At 36.7% G+C, this 14,813-nt stretch overlaps 1 protein-coding gene and 2 long non-coding RNA genes across 3 annotated transcripts; 2 read left to right on the top strand and 1 right to left on the bottom strand.

The window, feature by feature from the left end:
• Positions 1-224: 224 nt before the first annotated feature.
• On the bottom strand, positions 225-14,591 carry LOC311277596. Its single transcript, XR_014625299.1, has 3 exons — positions 14,489-14,591; positions 1,918-2,036; positions 225-924 (listed from the first exon to the last, which is right to left on the bottom strand). It is a non-coding gene; the product is annotated as an uncharacterized lncRNA (long non-coding RNA).
• On the top strand, positions 3,135-4,096 carry LOC311277507. Its single transcript, XR_014625273.1, has 2 exons — positions 3,135-3,304; positions 3,511-4,096. It is a non-coding gene; the product is annotated as an uncharacterized lncRNA (long non-coding RNA).
• On the top strand, positions 9,408-13,181 carry LOC311276594 (uncharacterized protein). The gene is made up of 13 exons (XM_084386374.1): positions 9,408-9,451; positions 9,532-9,620; positions 9,706-9,808; positions 9,891-10,027; positions 10,113-10,173; positions 10,242-10,460; positions 10,557-10,735; positions 10,824-10,910; positions 10,986-11,086; positions 11,175-11,271; positions 11,347-11,447; positions 11,523-11,623; positions 11,699-13,181. Exons 2-7 carry the CDS (start codon positions 9,601-9,603, stop codon positions 10,650-10,652), a joined length of 636 nt encoding a protein of 211 aa, XP_084242500.1. The 5' UTR covers positions 9,408-9,451; positions 9,532-9,600; the 3' UTR covers positions 10,653-10,735; positions 10,824-10,910; positions 10,986-11,086; positions 11,175-11,271; positions 11,347-11,447; positions 11,523-11,623; positions 11,699-13,181.
• Positions 14,592-14,813: the final 222 nt, after the last annotated feature.

Below are 14,813 nucleotides of genomic sequence, written 5' to 3'. Positions count from 1 at the left end.
TTGTAAGGCTTCATATTTTTGTGGAAACTATGATACAGTTTTCAGTATTCTTTGAATAGAACTTTCAAAAGAGCAACATTTATTTGAAACATTTTTTTAAACAATTTAAAAGTTTTTACTGTGACTTTTGATCAAATTAATCTATCTTTTCTGTATAAACATTTTTTCAAAACAATAAATCTTTCAAATATTGAAAATGTTTATAAAACAGAACAATGACCAATTATAACCAAATTAGAAAACATTAAAGGGATAGTTCACACAAAAATGTAAATTCTGTCATTAATTACATACCTTCATGTCGCTCCAAACCCATAAGACTTTTGTGGAGAACACAAATGAAGATATTTTTAACAGATGTCTTGTGTGCGCAAACAATTACGTCTTTATTCACAAATGATGTATCTCCGACGCATGTTGCACCATGAGATGGCCGGCTCTCTCGCCAACACAACACTGATGAATCGTGGTGCTGCGTGAACACGTGTCAGAGATGTATATTTTGTGAATAAAGATGCAATGTTTTTTTTTTTGCACACACAAACAATTCACTTCACTTCATAAAGTTGAGGTTAAACCACTGGAGTCATATTGATTATTGTTATAATGTCTTTACTACCTTGGAAGTTGTAGTTGCATAAACTGTGAAATGGAGGGACAGAAAGCTCTCAGATTTCATTAAAAAGATCTACATTTGTGTTTCAAAGATGAACGAAAGTCTTACAGGTTTGCAACGACATGAAGGTGAGTGATGAAAATGTTTGGTAATGTTTGACGCATTAGGTAAATCAGTTCCTCAGGGGCACCAGTAGATCTCTTCCTGATCTCTGATCTGCTCCTTCCACCATCCCAGTCCTGGATTATTGAGTCACGAAAGAAGTTTCCACTTTGAATGCTTTAGTCTGGCTATTTTTTCTCCAGCATCTAAAGTGAGAAAGAGAACAATAACCAAAATGTAAATGTAAAAAAACAATGGTTGTCCAAAATGTGAAGTATACACTTGAGTTTTCCCTCTACATATTTGTGCAAGATTTCAGTCATAGATATATTGTAAATGTTTGATTGATTAGACATTACCTGTCTAGCGATGTATGTTTATGCTGAAATATAATATTGGTTTGTGTTTTAAAATCAGCTATCACATGTCATTTTGTAGCGAACTGTCTCGTGTGATAAAGTTTTATGCTTCAGAACTTCCGATAACATATGGTGCTTTTCCACTACACAGTACCAGCTCGCCTCGGCTTTGTTTGGTTTTCCACTGTGTAAAAGTTGTACCTGTACCTGCTTCCAGGTACTTTTTTTCGTACCACCTCCGGCGAGGTTCTGAGCGAGCTGAGGCGATACTAAAATGTGACGTGAAAAAACACGGCAGACTGCTGATTGGTCAGAGAGAATCGTCACTATTCACTGCGTCATCATTGCACGCGCCAGACGGAGTATCCTAAATAAAAAACAGCAAAAACAAAAACATCCAAAAACAGCATACACATGATTTCCTCCATTGTCCTGTGTGTGTGGGTAGCGGGTGTGTCTCGCGTAGAAGATTAAGTCACGGCAGTTTCCTGCGGCGTCGCTATGACGACTAGGTACTATTAATTGTGGAGGTACTATCTGCAATGGAAAACGGAGCGAAAAGCGAGACGAGGCGAGGCGAGTTGAGCTGGTACTGGTAATGGAAAAGCGCCAATAGTGAGTTTTTAGGGAGCGAATGTTTCAGTGCACTGTAAGGATTTTGTGATAAAGACATCCCTTAACCACTGACTACTGAGCTAGAGACCTGAGTGATATGCACTCAGAGTTTAGCACCTTGATTAGCTTGTTCAGGTGTGCTGGACTAGGTTGGAGTAAACCTCTGCATGTAAGTGGACCTTGAGAGACAATGTTGAGATCTCCTGCAATATGTTCTGAACTTACATCACTGGTGTCCAGACCAAAGTTCTGCAGAGTTTCTGGTGATCCTGGATCAGCTGCTCAGGTCTGCTTAATTGGGTTTGGAGCTAAACTCTGTGATCAGGACTAGATGGCAAACAATACTGTAAAGGGGAGAAGACAAACAATATTATTTTGTTGTAAATAATTTGTTCTGTGTTCATCTGTTTACCTGTACAAAGTATGCATCATGAATAAGAGGTATATATTGAATTTGATCTTTTAATAACACTGTTTTACTACATTAATACTAACTACAAACCTGATAAAAATGACTGGGCAGTGGAGGAAAGCCTTAGGCTTGTTTGAGATGCGCCTTGCCTCGCCTGAAATGTAGCCGAGAGTAGGCGGCTGCAGTGAGAGGAGGAGTGAAAAAAGCGCAGGCAAGCCGGACAGATCTCTCTTCTCGTAGTGGATCTGACACCTGCGAGATCAAAGATGGATATCGCGGGATTCACGCTCGTGCACAGTGTTGCTAATAAACTGGATGTAATTAAATTTATGTTGCTTTTATATGAAAATAAATAAAATTAACAAGACACCCAAAGTACTTGTTATTTAATTCCATTCCAAATTCGTTTATCAATATTTTTTTTTCTTTAATACAGACATATGTGTTTTTATTTATTTATTTTTTATAAAAATTAAATTGCATAACCCATAGAGATCGCACTGTTAGATAGTTTGGGAATATTCACACATAACGTATACACATAAAACATGATATCAGAGTTTTAAAATCAAACATTTTAAAAGAGAACAATACATCACGGTTGTTTAAACCAATGAACATTAAGCTGTGTCGTCAGCAAGTCGTTTCCCATCATGCTTTTGATCAGCGCAGTCGGTGGAGAGCAACTGCGCTCAACTGCAGAATCCGACAGGTGTGCCTTGCGCTCGCGAGAGATTTTTGACATACGTCAGCATGACATCAGAGCAAGGCGGACCGCACTCGGACATATTTCTAACCGGCATGCATCTCGCGCTGATCACCGGTGATCGATTCTGCGCAGATTTTGCTCATCTCAAACAAGCCTATTAGGCTTGTTCGACTTGAACCGGCGCTGCACAGACCGATCGGTTTATGACATCAAAGTACCGCGAGAGCAATTCAAAAGCATAAGGAGCCGTCTACTTTCTATTCGCTCTCGCGGTACTTTGATGTCATTCACCGATCGGTCTGTGCAGCGCCGGTGTGGTATAGTATCCAGTAACCGTATAGTATTCGGTAACCCTGAGGACCCAATTAGTATGCCAGTAGTATGCCTGATCTAAATCTGTTCTCGCGATAACTTGTAGCTAACGTGAGCTGTTTTAGTGTTATTATGTGGTAGCTTTATGTAGAATGCTAAATCCCGCTGCTATATGCAAGGTAAGATTAAATTAAATTGTATATTGTATATGTAAATTGTGTATATTCTATAGCTAATATTTAAAATCTCAAGTTGCGTCAATAGCAGGAGAAAGACCGCGAAATTTAAAAATACTACTGTTAATGTGTCACGAAATGTAGTTTTAAGAGTTTTTCAGTCGATAATGTAGTTGTTTCAATCTCAAATATGTTGTTTGTTTATACAGATAGCGCCTATTTAAAAATTTGATCTGACGTTTTCGGAGATGTGAGATCGAAGGGATCACCGGGTGCTCAGCGCTCATGTATCCCGCTTGGAACAACCATACCTCGGCTGATGAGATGCTGAAGTCTGCCGCTGGTCTTGTGTATCGATCGTGTACGATCTTTGATATCATTAATCTATAATTTGTTCCCTGGCAAATCGTTTTGGCTGAGGGCAAAGTTTTAGTTTCATAATTTTATATAACGTTAAATTATTTAGGCTATTTATCTTTAACGTTGTAGCCTGCTGACTTATGTTTGACTGAATCGTTTTACTTCATTTATTTCTTGACTTGTATAGCTTCTTATACCTTTTAGGCTGCTTTTATAATGGCTATTATTGATCAATAAAACTGAAATTATAGGCTGCAACTAATGCAACCACACATACACACAAGTTCACACATAACTATGAAAACAATCTACAACATAGCGACACTTTATAGTTAACTTAATGAATTACTAACGTAATGATAGCAGTAGCACCAAAACATACTTTGCAAGATTAAGCGCTGTTTTATATGGATTAACCCTTTCATGCATAGTGGTCACTACAGTGGACAGCTATTAAAAAAACATTTGCTTAAATTTGCACGGGTTTTGATGGCATAGTTGCACATCAGCCTCTTTATTGGACCCGGGTGCATCATCCTATACATTGCAACCAAGTGGCAAGCCGTTGTGTTTAGATTTTTTTCCCCTCCAAACCAAGATGGTCAATGGTCAGTCAGAAATGCCAAGTTGCTCCGGAATATTCAACCATTCCTTCTTTCCTAGGAGACTCTTGTAGGTAAAAATTTTTTTGCAGCATCAAACAATATCTAATGAGTCATATCACAGTTAAAATTTTCAAGTTTTGATTTTAGATTGGGAGAAAAATCTGATCAATTATCTGTCCACTGTAGTGGACCTCATGCATCAATGGCTATATTTCAGCTACAATTCATACTTATACTGTGAATAGTGTTTTTGAAAATACTTAATCTGCAGTGACATTCATGTAAATAAATGTATTTGTATTATTAGAATGTAACGTGCTTACATAATGTATGTGATTTTATTGCATTTATTTACTCATAACATCAAAAAGTGATCTGATTATGTAATGCATGTTACTTGTAATGTATTACTTTGCTTGTAAATGAGTTATAAATGAGAAGAGTTGTAAATGAGAGAAAACTTCTTAATGAGTTTGTCTTAAAAGCCCTTAAAGTGATGAAAAAAAAAAGAATGCAATAAATATTGTTTGCATTAAAGAAGAATATGATTTACAAAACAAAAACACAACCAGCCCCTTTAACCTTTCAATCTTTTTTGTTTAATACTATGATAATTATTTTTCTTGTTTTATTTGTATTTCTTTTATGCACCTGTTCTGTATATTCTAATGCAAAAAGTAATGATATTGCCATTCCGGTTGTACATGACAGAAAAAAAAGAAAAAAAACGTATTAGAGATAACGTTTTTCACCAATACAATATTTTTGCACACATCGAAAGGGCAATTTATAATATATATATGTTACACAGGTTTAAAAAAACAAAACAATGTAACGCAATTCATCAATAAAATATTGTCATTTTTAAAGACACTTGAAAATGACCAATGAGAATGTCTCATCACTTTTCTTTTTTTTAAATGCGGGACTATATATACGATTGCCATGTTTCACAGGTCCCTTTCGTCAGAAATTCTACAAAGTATCTCTGCGAAAATTTCATCTTTGGACATCTGTGCATCTCTCTGGACAGTTTCATCTCTGTGACCAAATATCTCTGGACAATTTCATCTCTGCGACCAATACATTTACCTTACTTAATTCAAAAATATAATTTAATTATCAATTTAACTTTACATTAATTATTGTGTTTTTTTTTCTCATCATCCAACATTTCAGTAAGTATATCCATCACCCGGTGTATTTTAATAATGTTTAATTGTAGTTATATTTTAATAAAAACGAAATTATCGGCCTGTAATAATTTTTACCGTTATAGATACTTAAGACACAGTTCAACATTATTGCATGAGCATGCTTTTCTTTCGGAAAAAAAAATATATTTGCAATGTTATAGAGGCCTAATACAATTTGGACGAAAGTCTTTTTTGCCGAATGAACAATTAAAAATTAAAGGCCTCAGCTCGTGCAGGCACTTGCATAAATACATCAAAGCGAGTTTGAGCACCTTGGCACAGTTGCATTGAATATATTAATAACTCGTGCTATCAAAGTTAACGCATGCGATTATTTTAGTCCAGTTTAACGCGATAAAAATAACGCAGCATTCGTTTTTTTTCTGTCATTCTTTAGCTAGCTTTACATTTAACATGCACTTAAAGCAAATGGTTTAAAAACATTCGAGCGCGAAAAGACACACACATGTCCTGACAGTCACGCGCACCATATGGTGCGCACTGCGCAGCAGTAATTGGCAGTCGGCAACTGCAGGTCTTAAAGGGACAGCACCCAATATAGTTGTCTCACACGAGGTCAATCAAATAACAATGGGAACAGAGAAAATTACTCACTGCTCCTAACTAAAGAACTTTTGTAGCTTTAATAAGGATTCATTTATATCTAATTTATAAATTATGCAGTGCAGAGTGTTTTACGTTTTATTCAATTTCTTTTTATTTCCCATATTTATCAAGACATCAGTAGCTGTATTAGTATCAGTGATACTGGCCTTCATTTATATATATATAAGTTATTAAACAAGTATTTAAAATATAATGTCTTTATTTAGTTATTTTATGTTTTTCTACATTAATCTGAAGATTAAATGTGAAATGATTAAATTATAAAATATAGTAAAAACGTATAGAGACTTGGGTAACACTTCATAATAACGTTCAGTTGTAGGTCATTAATAAGTGCTTAGTTAATGATGAACTAATCATTTACAAAACATGCATAAATGATTAGCATGTGATATACTAACATTTTATGTATGCTTTGTAAATTTTTTTTTTTTTGAGTGATTAGTAAATGAGTAACTAATTATTTATGAAACATGACTATGCGTTCATAAATGATTAATAAGTAATATACTAACATTTTATGTATGTTTTGTACATTTCGTTACAAGTAATTTACAAATGATTAGTTAATGATTAACTAATCATTTATAAAATATGACTATGCGTTTCATAAATGTTCATTATGTTAAATTTTTTTGTATGTTTTGCTCACATCAGGTGCACAGTGGTTAAAGACTCCATGTGTTTCAGAGAAGACAGCTGTCTATACCCTCACCAGTCAGCACTTACACTGCAGTGCACACTACACTACACACGACACTACACACTACAGTGTTCAACACCTGTTATAGATGTGTAAACGCATGAATAAATCATTTACAACACTTTTTGCATCCCCTAATCTAAAGTGTAAAATATTCATTACTTGTAAATGTGTTACACTTACCTGTTACAAATGATACTTACCTGTTACAAATGATCTGTATGTGTATTCAAGCCATTTACAACACTTTCTGAACCCTCTAATTACTACATACATACAGAAAAAATAACATTATTTATTAAACATGTATGAAACGCATATTCATGTTTAGTAAATGATTAGTTAATCATTTACTAATCATTTGTAAATGACTTGTAACGGAATTTACAAAACATACATAAAATGTTAGTATATCACTTGCTAATAATTTATGAATGTTCTGTAAATGATTAGTTCATCATTAACTAACCACTTATAAATGACTTACATCTGAACGTTATTATACAGTGTTACTGAAACTTGAGTGTTTATGATTGTGATCAATCACGCTTAATCAGAAAAAAAGTGTATTTAATCGAGTTAATTTTTTGGATCGATTGACTGCACAATTAATACGTTTAATCAACCTAATATCATTACTTTTGCTTTGCATTAAAGTTATGTTACAGTTTGCGTTGCATGCTGAGGTGAAGGAGTACCTGGAGCGTGGAGTTTACCAAGGGAACGCCGACACCGGACGGAAGAGAATTGTCAGGCGTTCTGCTAAGAAGTTCATTGTGCAGGGGAAGTAGAAAAATATCATTGCCTTTTAATGTGTTATGTATTATGTAATTTACAGTATCCGCTACGTTTGCTTATGATAAAACAACTAATTTTACGTAATATTTTCTTCAATAAATAACATGATTTACTGTGTGTTGCGTTCCCTCACATTACCTCTTTATGTCTCTAACACAGGTGGACATCTTTATTACAAGACTGCAGACGGATCAAACCGTCTAGTTGTCATGGATGAGCAACAGAAGGAACGAGTCCTTCGGGACTGTCATGACAGCCCAGCTACAGGTGGGCATCAGGGGATAACAAGGACATTTAATAAGATTGCAAGCGCATACTACTGGCAAGGCATCTTTCCGGACGTCATGAAGTGGGTAAGATAATTGTAGACTCAAATTCTTGACCCACGAGATGGTTTCATACAGCCCCTCAAGTGTAAATAATTAACTCATTGGTACGTTATGTTGAGGCCACGACATATTATATTGAGGCCACAAGATCATATTATAATAAATACTTAATGGTGTTAAGTCGTGTCCTCAAAATCCTATGTTGAGTTTGAGACCCCTGATGTAGTTGTACAAAGTAATGTGTTTCTGTTGTTTGTAATGTTACAAACACCTACAAATTTTTTTTTAGATTGCCCAATGTCCACAGTGTCAGCGCACTGATACTATTAAAACAGTGGCCCCAGTGTTGCACCCTATCAAGGTCACTAAAGCCTGGACTGTAATAGGAATGGATTTGATGGGACCATTTCCAACCAGTCCTCAGGGGAACATTTATGTCCTCACAATGACTGACCTCTTCACCAAATGGGTTTTCGCCAAATCCCTGAAGTGTAAGACCGCAGTTGAGGTGGCTACAGGGGTCTTACAAGCATTTAATGCATATGGACTGGTTGAAAGAATAATCACAGACCAGGGGAGGGAGTTTGTGAACCAGGTTATTATTATTTAGTTAAGAAGATTTTATTATAAAATTTTTGGGCTATATGTTATAAGAATCTACCATGTCTTTGATACCTTTTTGATAACAGCTAAATGCGGACATATTTAAGGAATTGGGTGTGAAGCAGTGTGTCACGTCAGCTTACCACCTCAGTCAAATGGACAGGATGAGAGGACAAATCAGACTATAAAGAGGTCATTGTCAAAGTACTGCAATGACATGCAGAATGACTGGGACGAAAAACTGGAGGATGTGGTGCATGCCATCAACACCTCAAAGCAGGTGATTGGAACTGCTTTAAAAAGAAATGATTAAATGCAATTGATTATGTAAAATGTAATTTGTTGAAACACTTTTTTTAGGGCTCTACAAAGTATACACCATTCTTTTTGATGTTTCACCGGCACCCAATCACGCCAGAGCTTCTAAACACAAAGGTAGTATCTGAGACAGATTGCTTTGTAGGAGAGGATCCGAATATTGTAATGCCCACAAGGATAGTAGAGGTGACAGCAGTACAGGCAAAGGTAATTGTCTGTAGTATGAACTATAATTAAGCAATAATTCACATTATTTAAGGTATTCTATTAAATCTGTTTATTATACATTATTTTCATAAGGTGCGGGGTCACATTGAAAAAGCACAGGGGAAGCAAAAGGCGGAGTACGAGTCCCGGAAAAGAAAAAATGTGAAATCATTTCACATCCACGAAGGAGAGGAGGTACTCAAAGCAAACAAAAGAAAAGAGGGACGCAAAGGTGGACGTTTAGAGGGGAACTGGACAGGCCCTTTTGTGGTCGAAGACATTACCGAAAAAGGGGTTGCTACACTTGCAGACAAATCAGGCAACATTCTCCGCCAGAAAACCAATGTGTATAAAGAATTGTTGGTGGACAGAGCCCCGAAAAGGGAAACCACTTCATTTTGTGGGTATGTGTGTTTTTTAAAAAATACATTTTTACTCAACAGTTGTTACTTTGGTTAAAGCGGTTTCTGTTTATGTTGTAAAGGTCTTGGATGGTTTGCTGAATCGTATTCGAGTTTACGACCCCACTGGCAACTACAAGTCAATTTCTGCGATGGACCTGACTATACTATGGTATTATGTGCTTTATAAATGTCAAAATTGTTATCTTTATTTACTAATGTACATTTATTAATTATTTTTTTCTTTTGCACAAAAGCAATGCCTTCCGAAAAACTTGGGACTTGGGAAAATGGACTGTTGAGTACCCAGAACAGTGGAGGCTGGCTGACTCTAACAACTGTGGGGTTTTGGTTTGTACAGTAAGTTAAATAAATGCTTTTATTTATTTATTTTATTTTATTTTTATCTACATTACTTTAACAACTGTGTTTATTGCATTAGATGGCAGAAATGGAGGTGAGGGACAAATGGACCTCTATGAAAAACGAGGTGATACAGGGAGACGATCTGTGGCATCTGAGAAGATATCACGCAGCATCAATGGCAGCATATGCTGTTCAGCATATGACGTATAAAAGGTATGTGTAAAATGTGTGTCCTCATTCATACAAATCAACTTAAAAGTTTAATAAATCAAGTAGATCGATGATTTTGAAAATATAGGACAGTCGAGGAGGTGGAAAAAAAAGGAATTTGTTCTCTTGTCAGTGATACTGAAATTCAGGTACATATAAGACTTTACAAAATTTAAAATGGCTAGATATTGTTTGCTATACTAAATATTTTTTTCAGGAGTTGTTTCAAGGAATTGTGAAAGGCTCACTGAAACCCACGTGGAACAAATGGTGGCAAATGAAGACTGGGAACATGGCAAAACCTAAGAGCTTTCATCCAGCCTTGTCAGCACATGTTGAGGAACTTCTAGGACACATCGACAACATTGTGTTTGAGCAAAAGAAGGACAAAAAGCTTGAACATATCGACCTTGTAATGTGTGAACTGATTCCTGAGGTAAGCATTGATGAGAAACTGATGGCTGATTTTTATATGTTTTGGTGAACTAACTCATTAAGGAAATTTTTTTTTTTTTAATCTTTTGTTGTACAGATCAGCCTTATAATACTGAGACGAACGGAAGGTTTCAGTCACTTTTGGGCTGATTTATCTTATCTTGTGGAGTGTGTCATTAAAATAGCCTTTTAATGTCACAACATCCCTGGTTCAACGAGCTAACTACGTTCTGCTGCTGCGTTGCACCTTTGGGCTTGCATATCAAAGCAAAAACAGTGAGTGGTGTTCCACAGCACTAAAGAAAGACTTTGCAAGTGTACAGTTGCACATGACGTGTTGCAGCATGTTTGTGTGTTTTTGCAGAGTTCCCTCAAGCATGACACCAGGTTCAACGAGCTAACTACGTTCTGCTGCGTTGCACCTTTGGGCTTGCATATCAAAGCAAAAACAGTGAGTGGTGTTTCACAGCACTAAAGACTGCAAGTGTTCAGTTGCACGTGACGTGTTGTTTGTGTGTTTTTGCAGAGTTCCCTCAAGTCAGTCCATCCATGACACCTCAGGTTCAACGGGCTAGCTGCGTCTGCTGCTGCGTTGCACCTTTGGGCTTGCATATCAAAGCAAAAACAGTGAGTGGTGTTCCATAGCACTAAAGAAAGACTTTGCAAGTGTACAGTTGCACATGACGTGTTGCAGCATGTTTGTGTGTTTTTGCAGAGTTCCCTCAAGCCAGTCCAGCCATGACACCAGGTTCAACGAGCTAACTACGTTCTGCTGCGTTGCACCTTTGGGCTTGCATATCAAAGCAAAAACAGTGAGTGGTGTTTCACAGCACTAAAGACTGCAAGTGTTCAGTTGCACGTGACGTGTTGTTTGTGTGTTTTTGCAGAGTTCCCTCAAGTCAGTCCATCCATGACACCTCAGGTTCAACGGGCTAGCTGCGTCTGCTGCTGCGTTGCACCTTTGGGCTTGCATATCAAAGCAAAAACAGTGAGTGAAGTTCCACAGCACTAAAGACTGCAAGTGTTCAGTTGCACGTGACGTGTTGTTTGTGTGTTTTTGCAGAGTTCCCTCAAGTCAGTCCATCCATGACACATCAGGTTCAACGGGCTAGCTGCGTCTGCTGCTGCGTTGCACCTTTGGGCTTGCATATCAAAGCAAAAACAGTGAGTGGTGTTCCACAGCACTAAAGACTGCAAGTGTTCAGTTGCACGTGACGTGTTGTTTGTGTGTTTTTGCAGAGTTCCCTCAAGTCAGTCCATCCATGACACCTCAGGTTCAACGGGCTAGCTGCGTCTGCTGCTGCGTTGCACCTTTGGGCTTGCATATCAAAGCAAAAACAGTGAGTGGTGTTTCACAGCACTAAAGACTGCAAGTGTTCAGTTGCACGTGACGTGTTGTTTGTGTGTTTTTGCAGAGTTCCTTCAAACTACAGCTAGTCCAAAACGCAGCAGCTCGAGTTCTTACCAGAACCAGGAAGTATGACCATATTAGCCCGGTTCTGTCAACACTGCACTGCACAAATTTTAAAATATTGCTGATTACTTACAAAGCACTAAATGGTTTAGCTCCCCAGTACTTGAGCAAACTCTTAACGCATTATAGACCTTCACGTCTATTGCGATCTCAAAATTTCCGGCCAGTTGATAATTCCTAGAATATCAAAATCGACTGCTGGCGGTAGATCCTTCTCCTATTTAGCACCAAAACTCTGGAACAGTCTTCCTACCCCAGCCGGAACCGGGAACACTTCCCATAAATCCTGATGTTCTCGTTCCATCATAAGAAGAATGGCGTCTACGTTAATATTAGTCTCTCTGCTTATACCGAGGTTTACCGCAGTCCGCCGGATCCAGGCCGTATCCAGATCAGATGAAGGACCTACGCCTGGACGCGACGACAACGCAGTGCTGAATTGTCAACCAGTCTCTCCGTTTCTGAAGTGAGGTGGACTCCGGCCGTATCCAGACTAGATGGTGGACCTGCACGTGGACCCAACCATGACGCATCCCTGAAGTGCCGACCTCATCGACACAACCAATCTGACCTCTGACCTGTAATGCTGCCTGGATCATAATCATACACTGTTCGCTCGTTGGCCAGAGGAGAACTGAGCGACTGAGCCTGGGTTCTCCCAAGGTTTTTTTCTCCATTCTGTCACTGATGGAGTTTTGGTTCCTTGCCACTGTTGCCTTGGCTTTGGCTTGCTTATTTGGGGACATTTAATATTCAACAATATTATTGATCTGTCTAATTTGGGTGGACAATGATGCAATTTTCTTCTAGAAACAAACTTTGTTGTATTATTTTCATGTTATCAATGTGAAGCTGCTTTGATACAATCTGTATTGTAAAAAGCGCTATATAAATAAAGGTGACTTGCCTAGACAACATGAATTTACTTCAAACTAAAGATTTGACTTTTCATACAGCAAAATACACTGCATCTATTTGTCTCATTAGCTCTCAAAAAACTTTAACCTTACAGTTCATTAAATATTTTAACACAGCTAACTCAACATTAATGGTTTTTAAATCTTCACAATCTATAGCCAGAGGACTATCACAAAAGTGTTTAGGAAAGTAAAGACATACTAGAGTATGTTTGTTTAAAGCTGCTTTGTATTGTTGTGTATTTTAAAAAGCTCTATAAATGTCCTAAAACGATGTGCATTTTGCTTGTAGTTTTGTGTTAATAAAAATGTAATATATTACATCTCATAATTCAGTTTCAGAATTCATTATGTATTGTATTGTGTAATTTAATACAATTTTTATATAAGTTTTGATTCTCTAATTTAATTACATTAAATGTTATTGTGTTGTATGATGTTCTGTATTAAGAATTATTATGACATAAATCATATGCATTAGTACACAAATTACATGCTTGTAATAAAAAAAAACATATTATGCCCTATTTCTTTAAAACAAATAATTTCGTCACAAAACATACTTTAACATGTTATTTCTTTAAAATAAAGATTATTATATGAATTAAGGTGTTTGATTAATTACATTAAGATTGTGATTCCATAATTACATTATAGTGTTCTTTAGTCAAGGCTAGACAACCAATTAATATTTATGCCCACAAAACATAGCTAGCATTCTGTAATTTATTTAAATGTAATAGCAAAAATAGTAATATACACAAATAAATATTATTTTATGGCTCTTTTAATAAATAAAAGTGTACTTGTAACATATTGCGCTGATTATTGAGGATAAAAAATAATTACATAATTATAATTGCATTACGAATGGCTGTGAATACGGTAAGGCAGTATCAGTGCAGTTTAAGCTCATAGCACGATCATCGGATAACGTTAGCTGTATGCTATGCTATTATCTAAGCTAACTAAAAAACACACGAACAACAAGAAATGTTTAATTTCACAATCTATAGCTTCGGTTAAATACTAGTATATGAAACGTATCATTTAAAATACATTAAATACATTAATGACTCGTTAAAACGTAGTACAAACGTCTTCTATAATAAAATAATTTTGTATGATTTATAACCAGGCACTAAAGCGATTACCCATAAAACGTGCTTTGAACCAATCGGATTGCTTGGGTCCTCAGGGTTACCGAATACTATAGGGTTACCGAATACTATACCACACCGGTTCAAGTCGAACAAGCCTATTATCTTGCCCTCCAGGTGGGCGTAATGGTGTGACGTCACGTGATAACTATGAATTACTAACCATACAGTGCATACTTTTAGGTTAAATAAATTAGCTTATTTCCATTCATCCATTGACCAATTGTCAGCAAAACCATTACAAAACTATCAAAATATCTCATCTACACATAAGATGTGATTAAAAGCCCAAACTTACAGCTCAAGTCTATAGTTAACCTAACGTTACCTCTAGTTAGCTAGATGCTAACGGACTTTTTCGAAGACACGAAACCATTTCTATAAAGTAAATATTCAACGGAAGCGAGTGATTTACATGAAAGAAAGTCTCAGAAACATTTGTATGTACTATTTGGGTAATTATATGGACTAAACTTACCTTAAAGTAGTTCAAACAACAGTGAGAGACGGAGTTTCGCTGATTGTCAGTTGAGCTGCTGTCTCGTTTCCATGGTAACGCCCTCCGCTCCAGTTCAAATGCGGCTTGAATGTTCAGCGTGCGCGCGAACATTATTAAACACGTAGAAGTCACGCAGCATTTACATACATTTAGATTGATGGGGTGGTACAAAATGAATGGGAGTCAATGTAGGCCGTGGGCCAAGTCTGTTTTTCTCCTTTAGTTTTCGATTTGATAGATCTCCTCCAGGGAACTGGTTAATTTTTTATAACTGGCTATAGAAATTGTTGTTGAGCACATTACT

The sequence above is a fragment of the Rutilus rutilus genome (assembly GCF_951802725.1).
Source record: "Rutilus rutilus genome assembly, chromosome: 18".
NCBI classification, from domain to species: Eukaryota; Metazoa; Chordata; class Actinopteri; order Cypriniformes; family Leuciscidae; genus Rutilus; species Rutilus rutilus.
This window is presented reverse-complemented; position numbering and strand designations above follow the sequence as displayed.